This window comes from Heterodontus francisci, chromosome 29, assembly GCF_036365525.1.
Source record: "Heterodontus francisci isolate sHetFra1 chromosome 29, sHetFra1.hap1, whole genome shotgun sequence".
Taxonomy (NCBI): Eukaryota; Metazoa; Chordata; class Chondrichthyes; order Heterodontiformes; family Heterodontidae; genus Heterodontus; species Heterodontus francisci.
This window is the reverse complement of record NC_090399.1, coordinates 2,147,180-2,169,176: the sequence shown is the minus strand read 5'-3', so window position 1 is coordinate 2,169,176 and position 21,997 is coordinate 2,147,180. Positions and strand designations below refer to the sequence as shown.

Here is a 21,997-nt window from a genome sequence, read left to right as displayed (position 1 = left end):
AACAGACACTACAGGAGTGTATATAACATTAACACGCAGAGACAGTTATAGATCGGTATAAATCAGTCACACATTAACAGACACTACAGGAGTGTATATAACAGTAACACGCAGAGACAGTTATAGATCGGTATAAATCAGTAACACATTAACAGACACTACAGGAGTGTATATAACAGTAACACACAGAGACAGTTATAGATCGGTATAAATCAGTCACACATTAACAGACACTACAGGAGTGTAATGAACAGTAACACACAGAGACATTTATAGATCGGTATAAATCAGTAACTCATTGACAGACACTACAGGGGTGTATATAACATTAACACGCCGAGACAGTTATAGATCGGTCTAAATCAGTCACACATTAACAAACACTACAGGAGTGTAATGAACAGTAACACGCAGAGACAGTTACAGATCGGTATAAATCAGTCACACATTAACAGACACCACAGGAGTGTATATAACAGTAACACACAGAGACAGTTATAGATCGGAATAAGTCAGTAACACATTAACAGACACTACAGGAGTGTATATAACAGTAACACGCAGAGACAGTTATAGATCGGTATAAATCAGTAACACATTAACAGACACTACAGGAGTGTATATAACATTAACACACAGAGACAGTTATAGATCGGTATAAATCAGTCACACATTAACAGACACTACAGGAGTGTATATAACAGTAACACACAGAGACAGTTATAGATCGGTATAAATCAGTAACACATTAACAGACATTACAAGAGTGTATATAACAGTAACACACAGAGACAGTTATAGATCGGTATAAATCAGTAACACATTAACAGACACTACAGGAGTGTATATAACAGTAACACACAGAGACAGATATAGATCGGTATAAATCAGTAACACATTAACAGACACTACAGGAGTGTATATAACAGTAACACACAGAGACAGTTATAGATCGGTATAAATCAGTAACACATTAACAGACAATACAGGAGTGTATATAACAGTAACACGCTGAGACAGTTATAGATCGGTATAAATCAGTAACACATTAACAGACAATACAGGAGTGTATATAACAGTAACACACAGAGACAGTTATAGATCGGTATAAATCAGTAACACATTAACAGACACTACAGGAGTGCATATAACAGTAACACACAGAGACAGTTATAGATCGGTATAAATCAGTAACACATTCACAGACACTACAGGAGTGTATATAACAGTAACACACAGAGACAGTTATAGATCGGCATAAATCAGTAACACATTAACAGACACTACAGGAGTGTATATAACAGTAACAGGCAGAGACATTTATAGATCGGTATAAATCAGTAACACATTAACAGACACTACAGGAGTGTATATAACAGTAACAGGCAGAGACATTTATAGATCGGTATAAATCAGTAACACATTAACAGACACTACAGGAGTGTATATAACAGTAACACACAGAGACAGTTATAGATCGGTATAAATCAGTAACACATTAACAGACACTACAGGAGTGTATATAACAGTAACACGCAGAGACAGTTATAGATCGGTATAAATCAGTCACACATTAACAGACACTACAGGAGTGTATATAACAGTAACACGCAGAGACAGTTATCGATCGGTATAAATCAGTCACACATTAACAGACACTACAAGAGTGTATATAACAGTAACACACAGAGACAGTTATAGATCGGTATAAATCAGTAACACATTCACAGACACTACAGGAGTGTATATAACAGTAACTCACAGAGACAGTTATAGATCGGTATAAATCAGTAACACATTAACAGACATTACAAGAGTGTATATAACAGTAACACACAGAGACAGTTATAGATCGGTATAAATCAGTAACACATTCACAGACACTACAGGAGTGTATATAACAGTAACTCACAGAGACAGTTATAGATCGGTATAAATCAGTAACACATTAACAGACACTACAGGAGTGTATATAACAGTAACACGCAGAGACAGTTATAGGTCGGTATAAATCAGTAACACATTAACAGACACTACAGTAGTGTATATAACAGTAACACACAGAGACAGTTATAGATCTGTATAAATCAGTAACACATTAACAGACACTACAGGAGTGTATATAACAGTAACACACAGAGACAGATATAGATCGGTATAAATCAGTAACACATTAACAGACACTACAGGAGTGTATATAACAGTAACACACAAAGACAGTTAAAGATCGGTATAAATCAGTAACACATTCACAGACACTACAGGAGTGTATATAACAGTAACTCACAGAGACAGTTATAGATCGGTATAAATCAGTAACACATTAACAGACACTACAGGAGTGTATATAACAGTAACACACAAAGACAGTTATAGATCGGTATAAATCAGTAACACATTAACAGACACTACAGCAGTGTATATAACAGTAACACACAGAGACAGTTATAGATCGGTATAAATCAGTAACACATTAACAGACACTACAGGAGTGTATATAACAGTAACACGCAGAGACAGTTATAGATCGGTATAAATCAGCAACACATTAACAGACACTACAGGAGTGTATATAACAGTAACACACAGAGACAGTTATAGATCGGTATAAATCAGTAACACATTAACAGACACTACAGGAGTGTATATAACAGTAACACGCAGAGACAGTTATAGATCGGTATAAATCAGTAAAACATTAACAGACACTACAGGAGTGTATATAACAGTAACACACAGAGTCAGTTATGGATCGGTATAAATCAGTCACACATTAACAGACACTACAGGACTGTATATAACAGTAACACGCAGAGACAGTTATCGATCGGTATAAATCAGTCACACATTAACAGACACTACAAGAGTGTATATAACAGTAACACACAGAGACAGTTACAGATCGGTATAAATCAGTAACACATTCACAGACACTACAGGAGTGTATATAACAGTAACTCACAGAGACAGTTATAGATCGGTATAAATCAGTAACACATTAACAGACACTACAGGAGTGTATAGAAAAGTAACACGCAGAGACAGTTATAGATCGGTATAAATCAGTAACACATTAACAGACACTACAGGAGTGTATATAACAGTAACACACAGAGACAGTTATAGATCGGTATAAATCATTCACACATTAACAGACACTACAGGAGTGTAATGAACAGTAACACACAGAGACAGTTATAGATCGGAATAAGTCAGTAACACATTAACAGACACTACAGGAGTGTATATAACATTAACACGCAGAGACTGTTATAGATCGGTATAAATCAGTAACACATTAACAGACACTACAGGAGTGTATATAACAGTAACACGCAGAGACAGTTATAGATCGGTATAAATCAGTAACACATTAACAGACACTACAGGAGTGTATATAACAGTAACACGCAGAGACAGTTATAGATCGGGATAAATCAGTAACACATTAACAAACACTACAGGAGTGTATATAACAGTAACACACAGAGACAGTTATAGATCGGTATAAATCAGTAACACATTAACAGACACTACAAGAGTGTATATAACATTAACACACAGAGACAGTTATAGATCGGTATAAATCAGTAACACATTAACAGACACTACAAGAGTGTATATAACATTAACACACAGAGACAGATATAGATCGGTATAAATCAGTCACACATTAACAGACACTACAGGAGTGTATATAACAGTAACACACAGAGACAGTTATAGATCGGTATAAATCAGTCACACATTAACAGACACTACAGGAGTGTATATAACAGTAACAAACAGAGACAGTTATAGATCGGTATAAATCAGTAACACATTAACAGACACGACAGGAGTGTATATAACAGTAACACGCAGAGACAGTTATAGATCGGTATAAATCAGTAACACATTGACAGACACTACAGGAGTGTATATAACAGTAACACACAGAGACAGTTATAGATCGGTATAAATCAGTTACACATTCACCGACACTACAGGAGTGTATATAACAGTAACACACAGAGACAGTTATAGATCGGTATAAATCAGTAACACATTAACAGACAATACAAGAGTGTATGTAACAGTAACACACAGAGACAGTTATAGATCGGTATAAATCAGTAACACATTCACAGACACTACAGGAGTGTATATAACAGTAACACACAGAGACAGTTATAGATCGGTATAAATCAGTAACACATTAACAGACACTACAGGAGTGTATATAAGAGTAACACACAGAGACAGTTATAGATCGGTATAAATCAGTAACACATTAACAGACACTACAAGAGTGTATATAACAGTAACACACAGAGACAGTTATAGATCGGTATAAATCAGTAACACATTAACAGACACTACAGCAGTGTATATAACAGTAACACACAGAGACAGTTATAGATCGGAATAAATCAGTAACACATTGACAGACACTACAGGAGTGTATATAACAGTAACACACAGAGACAGTTATAGATCGGTATAAATCAGTAACACCTTAACAGACACTACAGGAGTGTATATAACAGTAGCACACAGAGACAGTTATGGATCGGTATAAATCAGTAACACATTAACAGACACTACAGGAGTGTATATAACAGTAACACGCAGAGACAGTTATAGATCGGTATAAATCAGTCACACATTAACAGACACTACAGGAGTGTATATAACAGTAACACGCAGAGACAGTTATAGATCGGTATAAATCAGTCACACATTAACAGACACTACAGGAGTGTATATAACAGTAACACGCAGAGACAGTTAACGATCGGTATAAATCAGTCACACATTAACAGACACTACAGGAGTGTATATAACAGTAACACGCAGAGACAGTTATAGATCGGTATAAATCAGTCACACATTAACAGACACTACAGGAGTGTATATAAAAGTAACACGCAGAGACAGTTATAGATCGGTATAAATCAGTAACACATTAACAGACACTACAGGAGTGTATATAACAGTAACACACAGAGACAGTTATAGATCGGTATAAATCAGTAACACATTAACAGACACTACAGGAGTGTAATGAACAGTAACACACAGAGACAGTTATAGATCGGTATAAATCAGTCACACATTAACAGACACTACAGGAGTGTATATAACAGTAACACACAGAGACAGTTATAGATCGGAATAAGTCAGTAACACATTAACAGACACTACAGGAGTGTATATAACATTAACACGCAGAGACAGTTATAGATCGGTATAAATCAGTAACACATTAACAGACACTACAGGAGTGTATATAACAGTAACACGCAGAGACAGTTATAGATCGGTATAAATCAGTAACACATTAACAGACACTACAGGAGTGTATATAACAGTAACACGCAGAGACAGTTATAGATCGGTATAAATCAGTCACACATTAACAGACACTACAGGAGTGTATATAACAGTAACACGCAGAGACAGTTATAGATCGGTATAAATCAGTAACACATTAACAGACACTACAGGAGTGTATATAACAGTAACACGCAGAGACAGTTATAGATCGGTATAAATCAGTAACACATTAACAGACACTACAGGAGTGTATATAACAGTAACACGCAGAGACAGTTATAGATCGGTATAAATCAGTAAAACATTAACAGACACTACAGGAGTGTATATAACAGTAACACACAGAGACAGTTATAGATCGGTATAAATCAGTCACACATTAACAGACACTACAGGAGTGTATATAACAGTAACACGCAGAGACAGTTATCGATCGGTATAAATCAGTCACACATTAACAGACACGACAAGAGTGTATATAACAGTAACACACAGAGACAGTTATAGATCGGTATAAATCAGTAACACATTCACAGACACTACAGGAGTGTATATAACCGTAACACGCAGAGACAGTTATAGATCGGTATAAATCAGTAATACATTAACAGACACTACAGGAGTGTATATAACAGTAACACGCAGAGACAGTTATAGATCGGTATAAATCAGTAACACATTGACAGACACTACAGGAGTGTATATAACAGTAACACGCAGAGACAGTTATAGATCGGTATAAATCAGTAACACATTGACAGACACTACAGGAGTGTATATAACAGTAACACACAGAGACAGTTATAGATCGGTATAAATCAGTTACACATTCACCGACACTACAGGAGTGTATATAACAGTAACACACAGAGACAGTTATAGATCGGTATAAATCAGTAACACATTAACAGACAATACAGGAGTGTATGTAACAGTAACACACAGAGACAGTTATAGATCGGTATAAATCAGTAACACATTCACAGACACTACAGGAGTGTATATAAGAGTAACACACAGAGACAGTTATAGATCGGTATAAATCAGTAACACATTACCAGACACTACAGGAGTGTATATAACAGTAACACGCAGAGATAGTTATAGATCGGTATAAATCGGTATCTATATTTGTACTTAATTAAGGGGTAATTGAGTAAAATAAATGGCAGCCAGGGGAGTGCAGTGCTCCTCCTGCAGTATGTTCGAGGTGAGGGGAACCTCCGGTGACCCTGCCGACTTCACCTGCTGGAAGTGCATCCGTCTCCAGCTCCTATCAGACCGTGTTAGGGAACTGGAGCTGGAGCTGGATGAACTGAGGATCATTCGGGAAGCTGAGGGGGTGATAGATAGAAGCTACAGGGATGTCGTTACTCCACAAAACAAAGGCAGCTGGGTAACAGTTAGAGGTGGGAAGAGGTCAGTGCAGGGATCTCCTGTGGTCGTTCCCCTCAGCAACAAGTATACAGTTTTAGATACTGTTGGGGGGGACGGCCTATCGGGGGCAGGCTGCAGTGAACGGGCCTCTGGCACGGGGTCCTGCACTGTGGCTCAGAAGGGAAGGAGGGAGAATGGGAGAGCACTAGTCATCGGGGACTCGATGGTGAGGAGTACCGACAGGCGGTTCTGTGGGCGCGAGCGAGACGCACGGATGGTTTGTTGCCTACCTGGTGCCAGGGTCCGTGATGTTTGTGATCGCGTCTTCAGGATCCTTAAAGGGGAGGGGGAGCAGCCAGAGGTCGTGGTGCACATTGGCACCAACGACGTAGGAAGGAAGGGTGGCACAGATGTTAGAAGTGAGTTTAGGGAGTTAGGCTGGAAGCTGAAAGCTCGGACGGACAGAGTTGTTATCTCTGGTTTGTTGCCGGCGCCACGTGATAGTGAGGCTAGGAATAGGGAGAGAGCACAGCTGAACACGTGGCTGCAGGAATGGTGTAGGAGAGAGGGCTTCCAGTTCTTGGATAATTGGACTGCATTCTGGGGAAGATGGGACCTGTTCAAACAGGACGGGCTGCATCTGAACCAGAGGGGCACCAATATCCTGGGAGGGAGGTTTGCTAGTACTGTTCGGGAGGGTTTAAACTAGTTTGGGAGGGGGATGGGAACCGGACTTGTAGTCCAGGGACCAGTGGGTCCACTCAGAAAGACAAAGAGTGTAGTGAGGTATTGGGGAAGGTAGCACTGTCGCAGAGGACAGATGGGCACGGAGAAGGGTTAAAGTGCGTATACTTCAACGCAAGAAGCATCAGGAATAAGGTGAGTGAATTGAAGGCGTGGATGGGCACTTGGGACTACGATGTTGTGGCCATCACTGAAACGTGGATAGGTGAGGGGGAGGAATGGTTCTTGGAGGTACCTGGTTATAGATGTTTTCATAAGATTAGGAATGGTGGTAAAAGAGGTGGGGGGGTGGCATTGTTAGTTAGAAATAGTGTAACAACTGCTGAAAGAATTTTCGAGGAGGATCTGCCGACTGAGGCACTGTGGGTTGAGGTCAGGAACAGGAAAGGAGCAGTCACCTTGATGGGAGTTTTCTATCGGCCCCCCAATAGCAGCAGGGAGGTGGAAGAGCAGATTGGGAAACAGATTTTGGAAAGGAGCAGAAGTCACAGGGTAGTAATTATGGGGGATTTCAACTTCCCAAATATTGATTGGCAACTCTTTAGATCGAATAGTTTGGATGGGGTAGTGTTTGTGCAGTATGTCCAGGAAGCTTTTCTGACTCAGTATGTAGACTGCCCGACCAGAGGGGAGGCAATATTGGATTTGGTACTAGGTAATGAACCAGGGCAAGTGATAGAGCTGTTGGTGGGCGAGCACTTTGGAGATAGTGATCACAATTCTGTAGCATTCACTGTGGTAATGGAGAGGGATAGGTATGTGCAACAGGGCAAGGTTTACAATTGGGGGAAGGGTAGATATGATGCTGTCAGGCAGGAACTGAGGAGCATAAGTTGGGAGCATATGCTGGCAGGGAAGGGCACGGTCGAAATGTGGAACTTTTTCAAGGAGCAGATAGTAGGGGCCATTGATAAGCATGTCCCTGTCAGACAGGGAAGGGATGGTCATGTGAGGGAACCGTGGTTGACAAGAGAGGTTGAGAGTCTTGTTAGGAAGAAGAAGGATGCGTATATAAGGTTGAGGAAAAAGGGCACAGGCATAGCTCTGGAGGGATACAAGATGGCCAGGAAGGATCTGAAGAAAGGGATTAGGAGAGCTAAGAGAGGGCATGAAAAATGCTTGGCGGGTAGGATAAAAGAAAACCCCAAGGCCTTTTACGCGTATGTCAGAAATATGAGGATGACTAGGGGGACCGTAGGTCCGGTCAAGGACAATAGCGGGAGACTGTGTGTTGAGCCGGAAGAGATAAGTGAGGTTTTGAATGAGTACTTCTCTTCGGTATTTACGAATGAGAAGGGGTGTATTACTGAAGAGGACGGTGTGAAACAGACTGGTAAGCTCGAGGAAGTGCTCGTTAGGAGGGAAGATGTGTTGGGGTTTTTGAATAACTTGAAGATAGACAAGTCTCCCGGGCCTGACGGGGTATATCCAAGGATGTTATGGGAAGCAAGGGATGAAATTGCAGAGCCGCTGGCAATGATCTTTTCATCTTCTCTGTTGACGGGGGTGGTACCAGGTGATTGGAGGGTGGCAAATGTTGTGCCCCTGTTCAAGAAAGGGAATAGGAACAACCCTGGGAATTACAGGCCAGTTAGTCTTACTTCGGTGGTAGGCAAGTTGATGGAAAAGGTGCTGAGGGATAGGATTTCTGAGCATCTGGAAAGACACTGCTTGATTCGGGACAGTCAGCACGGTTTTGTGAGGGGTAGGTCTTGCCTCACAAGCCTGATTGAATTCTTTGAGCAGGTGACCAAGCAAGTGGATGAGGGTAAACCAGTGGATGTGGTGTACATGGATTTTAGTAAGGCATTTGATAAGGTCCCCCATGGTAGACTTATGGAGAAAGTCAGGAGGCATGGGATAGTGGGGAATGTGGCCAGTTGGATTAAGAATTGGCTAACTGATAGAAGGCAGAGAGTGGTCTTAGATGGTAAATACTCAGCCTGGAGCCCAGTTACCAGTGGCGTGCCACAGGGATCAGTTCTGGGTCCTCTCCTGTTTGTGATTTTTATTAACGACTTGGATGAGGAAGTCGAAGGGTGGGTCAGTAAATTTGCAGATGATACAAAGGTTGGTGGAGTTGTGGATACCGAGGAGGGCTATTGTCGTCTGCAAAGGGACTTGGATAGGTTGCAGTGCTGGGCTGAAAAGTGGCAGATGGAGTTTAACCCTGAAAAGTGTGAGGTCGTCCATTTTGGAAGGACAAACACGAATGCAAAATACTGGGTTAACGGTAGGGTTCTTGGGCATGTGGAGGAGCAGAGAGACCTTGGGGTCTATGTGCATAGATCGTTGAAAGTTGCAACTCAAGTGGATAGGGCTGTGAAGAAGGCATATGGGGTGTTAGCGTTCATTAGCAGAGGGATTGAATTTAAGAGCCGTGAGGTGATGATGCAGCTGTACAGGACCTTGGTAAGGCCTCATTTGGAGTACTGTGTGCAGTTCTGGTCGCCTCATTTTAGGAAGGATGTGGAAGCCTTGGAGAGGGTGCAGAGGAGATTTACCAGGATGTTGCCTGGAATGGAGAATAAGTCTTACGAGGAAAGGCTGAACATTCTAGGCCTCTTCTCATTAGAACGGAGAAGGATGAGGGGTGACATGATAGAGGTTTATAAGATGATCAGGGGAATAGATAGGGTAGACAGTCAGAAACTTTTTCCCCGGGTGGAGCAAAGCGTTACAAGGGGTCATAAATTTAAGGTGAAGGGTGGGAGATATAAGGGGGATGTCAGGGGAAGGTTCTTTACCCAGAGAGTGGTCGGGGCATGGAATGCCTTGCCTGGGGAAGTTGTTGAGTCAGAAACTTTAGGGACTTTCAAACGGCTTTTAGATAGGTATATGGATAAAGGAGAATGATGGGGTATAGATTAAATTGTCCTTGACAGAGGACAAAGGATCGGCACAACATCGTGGGCCGAAGGGCCTGTTCTGTGCTGTATTTTTTCTATGTTCTTCTATGTTCTAACACACAGAGACAGTTATAGATCGGAATAAATCAGTAACACATTAACAGACACTACAGGAGTGTATATAACAGTAACACACAGAGACAGTTATAGATCGGAACAAATAAGTAACACATTAACAGACAGTACAGGAGTGTATATAACAGTAACACGCAGAGACAGTTATAGATCGGTATAAATCAGTAACACATTAACAGACACTACAGGAGTGTATATAACAGTAACACACAGAGACAGTTATAGATCGGAATAAATCAGTAACACATTAACAGACACTACAGGAGTGTATATAACAGTAACACACAGAGACAGTTATAGATCGGTATAAATCAGTAACACATTAACAGACACTACAGGAGTGTATATAACAGTAACACACAGAGACAGTTATAGAACGGTATATATCAGTAACACATTAACAGACACTACAGGAGTGTATATAACAGTAACACACAGAGACAGCTATAGATCGGAATAAATCAGTAACACATTAACAGACACTACAGGAGTGTATATAACAGTCACACACAGAGACTGTTATAGATCGGTATAAATCAGTAACACATTAACAGACACTGCAGGAATGTATATAACAGTAACACACAGAGACAGTTGTAGATCGGTATAAATCAGTAACACATTAACAGACAGTACAGGAGTGTATATAACAGTAACACACAGAGACAGTTATAGATCGGTATAAATCAGTAACACATTAACAGACACTACAGGAGTGTATATAACAGTAACACACAGAGACAGTTATAGATCGGTATAAATCAGTAACACATTAACAGACACTACAGGAGTGTATATAACACTAACACACAGAGACAGTTATAGGTCAGTATAAATCAGTAACACATTAACAGACACTACAGGAGTGTATATAACAGTAACACACAGAGACAGTTATAGATCGGTATAAATCAGTAACACATTAACAGACACTACAGGAGTGTATATAACAGTAACACACAGAGACAGTTATAGATCGGTATAAATCAGTACCACATTAACAGACAATACAGGAGTGTATATAACAGTAACACACAGAGACAGTTATAGATCGGTATAAATCAGTAACACATTAACAGACACTACAGGAGTGTATATAACACTAACACACAGAGACAGTTATAGGTCGGTATAAATCAGTAACACATTAACAGACACTACAGGAGTGTATATAACAGTAACACACAGAGACAGTTATAGATCGGTATAAATCAGTAACACATTAACAGACACTACAGGAGTGTATATAACAGTAACACACAGAGACAGTTATAGATCGGTATAAATCAGTAACACATTAACAGACACTACAGGAGTGTATATAACAGTAACACACAGAGACAGTTATAGATCGGTATAAATCAGTAACACATTAACAGACACTACAGGAGTGTATATAACACTAACACACAGAGACAGTTATAGGTCGGTATAAATCAGTAACACATTAACAGACACTACAGGAGTGTATATAACAGTAACACACAGAGACAGTTATAGATCGGTATAAATCAGTAACACATTAACAGACACTACAGGAGTGTATATAACAGTAACACACAGAGACAGTTATAGATCGGTATAAATCAGTAACACATTAACAGACACTACAGAAGTGTATATAACAGTAACACACAGAGACAGTTATATATCGGTATAAATCAGTAACACATTAACAGACACTACAGGAGTGTATATAACAGTAACACGCAGAGACAGTTATAGATCGGTATAAATCAGTAACACATTAACAGACACTACAGGAGTGTATATAACAGTAACACACAGATACAGTTATAGATCGGTATATATCAGTAACACTTTAACAGACACTACAGGAGTGTATATAACAGTAACACACAGAGACAGTTATAGATCGGTATAAATCAGTAACACATTAACAGACACTACAGGAGTGTATATAACAGTAACACACAGAGACAGTTATAGATCGGTATGAATCAGTAACACATTAACAGACACTACAGGAGTGTATATAACACTAACAGGCAGAGACATTTATAGATCGGTATAAATCAGTAACACATTAACAGACAATACAAGAGTGTATTTAACATTAACACACAGAGACCGTTATAGATCGGTATAAATCAGTAACACATTAACAGACACTACAGGAGTGTATATAACAGTAACACACAGAGACAGTTATAGATCGGTATAAATCAGTAACACATTAACAGACACTAAAGGAATGTATATAACAGTAACACACAGAGACAGTTATAGATCGGTATAAATCAGTAACACATTAACAGACACTACAGGAGTGTATATAACAGTAACACACAGAGACAGTTATAGATCGGTATAAATCAGTAACACATTAACAGACACTACAGGAGTATATATAACAGTAACACACAGAGACATTTATTGATCTGTATAAATCAGTAACACATTAACAGACACTACAGGAGTGTATATAACAGTAACACACAGAGACAGTTATAGATCGGTATAAATCAGTAACACATTAACAGACACTACAGGAGTATATATAACAGTAACACACAGAGACATTTATTGATCTGTATAAATCAGTAACACATTAACAGACACTACAGGAGTGTATATAACAGTAACACACAGAGACAGTTATAGATCGGTATAAATCAGTAACACATTAACAGACACTACAGGAGTGTATATAACAGTAACACACAGAGACATTTATTGATCTGTATAAATCAGTTACACATTAACAGACACTACAGGAGTGTATATAACAGTAACACACAGAGACAGATATAGATCGGTATAAATCAGTAACACATTAACAGACACTACAGGAGTGTATATAACAGTAACACACAGAGACAGTTATAGATCGGTATAAATCAGTAACACATTAACAGACACTACAGGAGTGGATATAACAGTAACACACAGAGACAGATATAGATCGGTATAAATCAGTAACACATTAACAGACAGTACAGGAGTGTATATAACAGTAACACACAGAGACAGATATAGATCGGTATAAATCATTAACACATTAACAGACACTGCAGGAGTGTATATAACATTAACACACAGAGACAGTTATAGATCGGTATAAATCAGTAACACATTAACAGACACTACAGGAGTGTATATAACAGTAACACACAGAGACAGATATAGATCGGTATAAATCAGTAACACATTAACAGACACTACAGGAGTGTATATAACATTAACACACAGAGACAGCTATAGATCGGTATAAATCAGTAACACATTAACAGACACTACAGGAGTGTATATAAAAGTAACACACAGAGACAGATATAGATCGGTATAAATCAGTAACACATTAACAGACACTACAGGAGTGTATATAACAGTAACACACAGAGACAGTTATAGATCGGTATAAATCAGTAACACATTAACAGACACTACAGGAGTGTATATAACAGTAACACACAGAGACAGATATAGATCGGTATAAATCAGTAACACATTAACAGACACTACAGGAGTGTATGTAACAGTAACACACAGAGACAGATATAGATCGGTATAAATCAGTAACACATTAACAGACACTACAGGAGTGTATATAACAGTCACACACAGATACAGTTATAGATCAGTATAAATCAGTAACGCATTAACAGACACTACAGGAGTGTATATAACAGTAACACGCAGAGACAGTTATAGATCTGTATAAATCAGTAACACATTAACAGACAGTACAGGAGTGTATATAACAGTAACACACAGAGACAGATATAGATCGGTATAAATCAGTAACACATTAACAGACACTACAGGAGTGTATATAACAGTAACACACAGAGACAGTTATAGATCGGTATAAATCAGTAACACATTAACAGACACTACAGGAGTGTATATAACAGTAACACACAGAGACAGTTATAGATCGGTATAAATCAGTAACACATTAACAGACACTACAGGAGTGTATATAACAGTAACACGCAGAGACAGTTATAGATCGGTATAAATCAGTAACACATTAACAGACACTACAGGAGTGTATATAACATTAACACACAGAGACAGTTATAGATCGGTATAAATCAGTAACACATTAACAGACACTACAGGAGTGTATATAACATTAACACACAGAGACAGTTATAGATCGGTATAAATCAGTAACACATTAACAGACACTACAGGAGTGTATATAACATTAACACACAGAGACAGTTATAGATCGGTATAAATCAGTAACACATTAACAGACACTACAGGAGTGTATATAACAGTAACACGCAGAGACAGTTATAGATCTGTATAAATCAGTAACACATTAACAGACACTACAGGAGTGTATATAACAGTAACACACAGAGACAGTTATAGATCGGTATAAATCAGTAACACATTAACAGACACGACAGGAGTGTATATAACAGTAACACGCAGAAACAGTTATAGATCTGTATAAATCAGTAACACATTAACAGACACTACAGGAGTGTATATAACATTAACACACAGAGACAGTTATAGATCTGTATAAATCAGTAACACATTAACAGACACTACAGGATTGTATATAACATTAACACACAGAGACAGTTATAGATCGGTATAAATCAGTAACACATTAACAGACACTACAGGAGTGTATATAACAGTAACACACAGAGACAGTTATAGATCGGAATAAATCAGTAACACATTAACAGATACTACAGGAGTGTATATAACAGTAACAGGCAGAGACAGTTATAGATCGGTATAAATCAGTAACACATTAACAGACACTAAAGGAATGTATATAACAGTAACACACAGAGACAGTTATAGATCGGAATAAATCAGTAACACATTAACAGACACTACAGGAGTGTATATAACAGTAACACACAGAGACAGTTATAGATCGGTATAAATCAGTAACACATTAACAGACAATACAGGAGTGTATATAACAGTAACACACAGAGACAGTTATAGATCGGAACAAATAAGTAACACATTAACAGACAGTACAGGAGTGTATATAACATTAACACACAGAGACAGTTATAGATCGGAACAAATAAGTAACACATTAACAGACAGTACAGGAGTGTATATAACAGTAACACACAGAGACAGTTATAGATCGGAACAAATAAGTAACACATTAACAGACAATACAGGAGTGTATATAACAGTAACACACAGAGACAGTTATAGATCGGAACAAATAAGTAACACATTAACAGACAGTACAGGAGTGTATATAACAGTAACACACAGAGACAGTTATAGATCGGTATAAATCAGTAACACATTAACAGACACTAAAGGAATGTATATAACAGTAACACACAGAGACAGTTATAGATCGGAATAAATCAGTAACACATTAACAGACACTACAGGAGTGTATATAACAGTAACACACAGAGACAGTTATAGATCGGTATAAATCAGTAACACATTAACAGACACTACAGGAGTGTATATAACAGTAACACACAGAGACAGATATAGATCGGTATAAATCAGTAACACATTAACAGACACTACAGGAGTGTATATAACAGTAACACGCAGAGACAGTTATAGATCGGTATAAGTCAGTAACACATTAACAGACACTACAGGAATGTATATAACAGTAACACACAGAGACAGTTATAGATCGGTATAAATCAGTAACACATTAACAGACGCTACAGGAGTGTATATAACAGTAACACACAGAGACAGTTATAGATCTGTATAAATCAGTCACACATTAACAGACACTACAGGAGCGTATATAACAGTAACACACAGAGACAGTTATAGATCGGAATAAATCAGTAACACATTAACAGACACTACAGGAGTGTATATAACAGTAACACACAGAGACATTTATTGATCTGTATAAATCAGTTACACATTAACAGACACTACAGGAGTGTATATAACAGTAACACACAGAGACAGATATAGATCGGTATAAATCAGTAACACATTAACAGACACTACAGGAGTGTATATAACAGTAACACACAGAGACAGTTATAGATCGGTATAAATCAGTAACACATTAACAGACACTACAGGAGTGTATATAACAGTAACACGCAGAGACAGTTATAGATCGGTATAAATCAGTAACACATTAACAGACACTACAGGAGTGTATATAACAGTAACACACAGAGACAGATATAGATCGGTATAAATCAGTAACACATTAACAGACACTACAGGAGTGTATATAACAGTAACACACAGAGACAGTTATAGATCGGTATAAATCAGTAACACATTAACAGACACTACAGGAGTGGATATAACAGTAACACACAGAGACAGATATAGATCGGTATAAATCAGTAACACATTAACAGACAGTACAGGAGTGTATATAACAGTAACACACAGAGACAGATATAGATCGGTATAAATCATTAACACATTAACAGACACTGCAGGAGTGTATATAACATTAACACACAGAGACAGTTATAGATCGGTATAAATCAGTAACACATTAACAGACACTACAGGAGTGTATATAACAGTAACACACAGAGACAGATATAGATCGGTATAAATCAGTAACACATTAACAGACACTACAGGAGTGTATATAACATTAACACACAGAGACAGCTATAGATCGGTATAAATCAGTAACACATTAACAGACACTACAAGAGTGTATATAAAAGTAACACACAGAGACAGATATAGATCGGTATAAATCAGTAACACATTAACAGACACTACAGGAGTGTATATAACAGTAACACACAGAGACAGTTATAGATCGGTATAAATCAGTAACACATTAACAGACACTACAGGAGTGTATATAACAGTAACACACAGAGACAGATATAGATCGGTATAAATCAGTAACACATTAACAGACACTACAGGAGTGTATGTAACAGTAACACACAGAGACAGATATAGATCGGTATAAATCAGTAACACATTAACAGACACTACAGGAGTGTATATAACAGTCACACACAGATACAGTTATAGATCAGTATAAATCAGTAACGCATTAACAGACACTACAGGAGTGTATATAACAGTAACACGCAGAGACAGTTATAGATCTGTATAAATCAGTAACACATTAACAGACAGTACAGGAGTGTATATAACAGTAACACACAGAGACAGATATAGATCGGTATAAATCAGTAACACATTAACAGACACTACAGGAGTGTATATAACAGTAACACACAGAGACAGTTATAGATCGGTATAAATCAGTAACACATTAACAGACACTACAGGAGTGTATATAACAGTAACACACAGAGACAGTTATAGATCGGTATAAATCAGTAACACATTAACAGACACTACAGGAGTGTATATAACAGTAACACGCAGAGACAGTTATAGATCGGTATAAATCAGTAACACATTAACAGACACTACAGGAGTGTATATAACATTAACACACAGAGACAGTTATAGATCGGTATAAATCAGTAACACATTAACAGACACTACAGGAGTGTATATAACATTAACACACAGAGACAGTTATAGATCGGTATAAATCAGTAACACATTAACAGACACTACAGGAGTGTATATAACATTAACACACAGAGACAGTTATAGATCGGTATAAATCAGTAACACATTAACAGACACTACAGGAGTGTATATAACAGTAACACGCAGAGACAGTTATAGATCTGTATAAATCAGTAACACATTAACAGACACTACAGGAGTGTATATAACAGTAACACACAGAGACAGTTATAGATCGGTATAAATCAGTAACACATTAACAGACACGACAGGAGTGTATATAACAGTAACACGCAGAAACAGTTATAGATCTGTATAAATCAGTAACACATTAACAGACACTACAGGAGTGTATATAACATTAACACACAGAGACAGTTATAGATCTGTATAAATCAGTAACACATTAACAGACACTACAGGATTGTATATAACATTAACACACAGAGACAGTTATAGATCGGTATAAATCAGTAACACATTAACAGACACTACAGGAGTGTATATAACAGTAACACACAGAGACAGTTATAGATCGGAATAAATCAGTAACACATTAACAGACACTACAGGAGTGTATATAACAGTAACACACAGAGACAGTTATAGATCGGAACAAATAAGTAACACATTAACAGACACTACAGGAGTGTATATAACAGTAACACACAGAGACAGTTATAGATCGGAATAAATCAGTAACACATTAACAGACACTACAGGAGTGTATATAACAGTAACACACAGAGACAGTTATAGATCGGTATAAATCAGTAACACATTAACAGACACTACAGGAGTGTATATAACAGTAACACACAGAGACAGATATAGATCGGTATAAATCAGTAACACATTAACAGACACTACAGGAGTGTATATAACAGTAACACGCAGAGACAGTTATAGATCGGTATAAGTCAGTAACACATTAACAGACACTACAGGAATGTATATAACAGTAACACACAGAGACAGTTATAGATCGGTATAAATCAGTAACACATTAACAGACGCTACAGGAGTGTATATAACAGTAACACACAGAGACAGTTATAGATCTGTATAAATCAGTCACACATTAACAGACACTACAGGAGCGTATATAACAGTAACACACAGAGACAGTTATAGATCGGAATAAATCAGTAACACATTAACAGACACTACAGGAGCGTATATAACAGTAACACACAGAGACAGTTATAGATCGGTATAAATCAGTAACACATTAACAGACACTGCAGGAGTGTATATAACAGTAACACACAGAGACAGTTATAGATCTGTATAAATCAGTAACACATTAACAGACACTACAGGAGTGTATATAACAGTAACACACAGAGACAGTTATAGATCTGTATAAATCAGTAACACATTAACAGACACTACAGGAGCGTATATAACAGTAACACACAGAGACAGTTATAGATCGGAACAAATCAGTAACACATTAACAGACACTACAGGAGTGTATATAACAGTAACACGCAGAGACAGTTATAGATCGGTATAAATCAGTAACACATTAACAGACACTACAGGAGTGTATATAACAGTGACACACAGAGACAGTTATAGATCGGAATAAATCAGTAACACAATAACAGACACTACAGGAGTGTATATAACAGTAACACACAGAGACAGTTATAGATCGGAACAAATCAGTAACTCATTAACACACACTACAGGAGTGTATATAACAGTAACACGCAGAGACAGTTATAGATCGGTATAAATCAGTAACACATTAACAGACACTACAGGAGTGTATATAACAGTAACACACAGAGACAGTTATAGATCGGTATAAAACAGTAACACACAGAGACATTTATAGATCGGTATAAATCAGTAACACATTAACAGACACTCCAGGAGTGTATATAACAGTAACACGCAGAGACAGTTATAGATCGGTATAAATCAGTAACACATTAACAGACACTACAGGAGTGTATATAACAGTAACACACAGAGACAGTTATAGATCGGTATAAATCAGTAACACATTAACAGACACTACAGGAGTGTATATAACAGTAACACGCAGAGACAGTTATAGATCGGTATAAATCAGTAACACATTCACAGACACTACAGGAGTGTATATAACAGTAACAGGCAGAGACAGTTATAGATCGGTATAAATCAGTAACACATTAACAGACACTACAGGAGTGTAGATAACAGTAACACGCAGAGACAGTTATAGATCGGTATAAATCAGTAACACATTAACAGACACTACAGGAGTGTATATAACAGTAACACACAGAGACAGTTATAGATCGGTATAAATCAGTAACACATTAACAGACACTACAGGAGTGTTTATAACAGTAACACACAGAGACAGTTATAGATCGGTATAAATCATGAGTTTTCTGTTACGCTGAACCCACTAATATTTTTTGTTCATTATTTCAGATGTAATTTATGAAAACAGTGAAGTTAAGAAGAAAGTTTCTGTAACCAGTTCATCTGAGACCAAGATTATGTGCAATGTTCGAACGACTAACAGAAGGGGAAGATAATGTCTGGTTCATTTGTACATTGACACACAAGTATATTTGACTGCAGTCTGGGAATATATCTGCTATATTTGCCATGTGTTATATTTTCATGCAACATTCTTTGGTCATGATGGAGATACTAGAGGGTTTAGTTTCACTGTACTACAGTTATTCTCACCAACTGTTTACCAGTTTATTTTAAAACAGTGAGTTGGAAAGCTTCGCTACAAAGACATTATCTGTTCTGTTGCATGTAGCACATTGCAGTCAAGAAACTATTGACAAAACAAAAAAAGAAGAAGCCATATAAGTACCATTAATACATTTGCAATGGGTTTCTCCTATCACAATCTTTGTGTGTTTGTGCCTCACTGCAAATGGACTCTGTCCATTATCAGCAAAGTGCTCAAATCAAACAGCGGACAGCTCTGACACTAGTTGTACAATATTACGACCGAGGTGTGAGCAGTGCACTGTTAATTCAGTTCCACTTCTCCACAGAACACAGCAAATTAATTAATTTTCCCACTTGCTGAAACAGCCAATTAGATATTCTATTTGTCCCCAGAATAAAACACACCAACCAGGTTTTTTTAATAAACAACAAAATTATCCATTTATTATCAACCAAGTCTTAACCAATAGTGAAGCAAATATATCTGCGAATTGAGATATTAAAGCTCCATATTATTATCCTACCCTCATGCACATGCATCCAAAAACTGGTTAACTGGGAAAAAGGGTTTTTGTTTTTACAGCTGTTACAAAGAAATAGAAGGAATAAAAAAACTTTGTCTGAAAAGATATGGAAGGAAGTCTTTAGGTTTGGTGAGGTGTCCCAAAGTCGAATAGTTGGTGGTCACTAGGAATATTTCCAGGCGAGGTTGATAAATCTGTTTTGGGTATAAATTCAGCTGCAGACGGCTTCACATAGATCTTACAGCAGGTGTGCAGCAGCAGAAGTTTCAGTATTCACACATACGATGCAAAGTCCTTTTATAGATGCAAGGTTTATACAAAATTCATGATGTCTTCAGAAATACAGGAAGCAAGAGTATGACTGCATACAGGGATTCTTCAAAGAGAGCTAACATTTTTCTTCTGAAGTCCTAGCAGGTCCATATCCAATTCCAATTGCCTCTTTTCGTCCAAAAACCAACAGCTTTAAACATTCAAAGTGAAACCAATTTTTTTTTCTTGGCTAATCATAAATTATCGCTTGTTATTACAAGGAATCGCTCTTAAGTAAAACCCCTGTGGTATTTACTTGAAATCGTCTGCTTTCCAGTAAAAACTTGTTTACTGGTCAACTTTTGTTGAACTTGCTTTAAAAAAAAACACCCAATGGTCAGCCTCTTCAATTTAAAAATATAGATTCCAAGTTTTAACAAAAATATATGGAAATTCCATAACAATAACTGTTGTATGATTTCCACCCCCTAGTATTCTAGTCCTCTAGTTATAAAAGACAGCATTCCATTATCTTTGGATTATTTTCTGTACCTCTTCATGACATTTTAATGATGTGTCCCTGCACTCCAACTCTGCTTAGACTTCCAC

At 37.7% G+C, this 21,997-nt stretch overlaps 1 protein-coding gene across 2 annotated transcripts in view; it reads left to right on the top strand.

The window, feature by feature from the left end:
- LOC137345905 (HEPACAM family member 2-like) overlaps positions 1 to 21,239 on the top strand; it is a 224,393-nt gene extending 203,154 nt beyond the window's left edge. For both annotated transcript variants that reach the window (XM_068009148.1, XM_068009147.1), the window contains exon 5: positions 20,352 to 21,239. In XM_068009148.1, coding sequence (XP_067865249.1) covers positions 20,352 to 20,458 — 107 coding nt within the window. In that variant the 3' untranslated portion in view covers positions 20,459 to 21,239. The remainder of the gene's footprint in view (positions 1 to 20,351) is intronic.
- Positions 21,240 to 21,997: the final 758 nt, after the last annotated feature.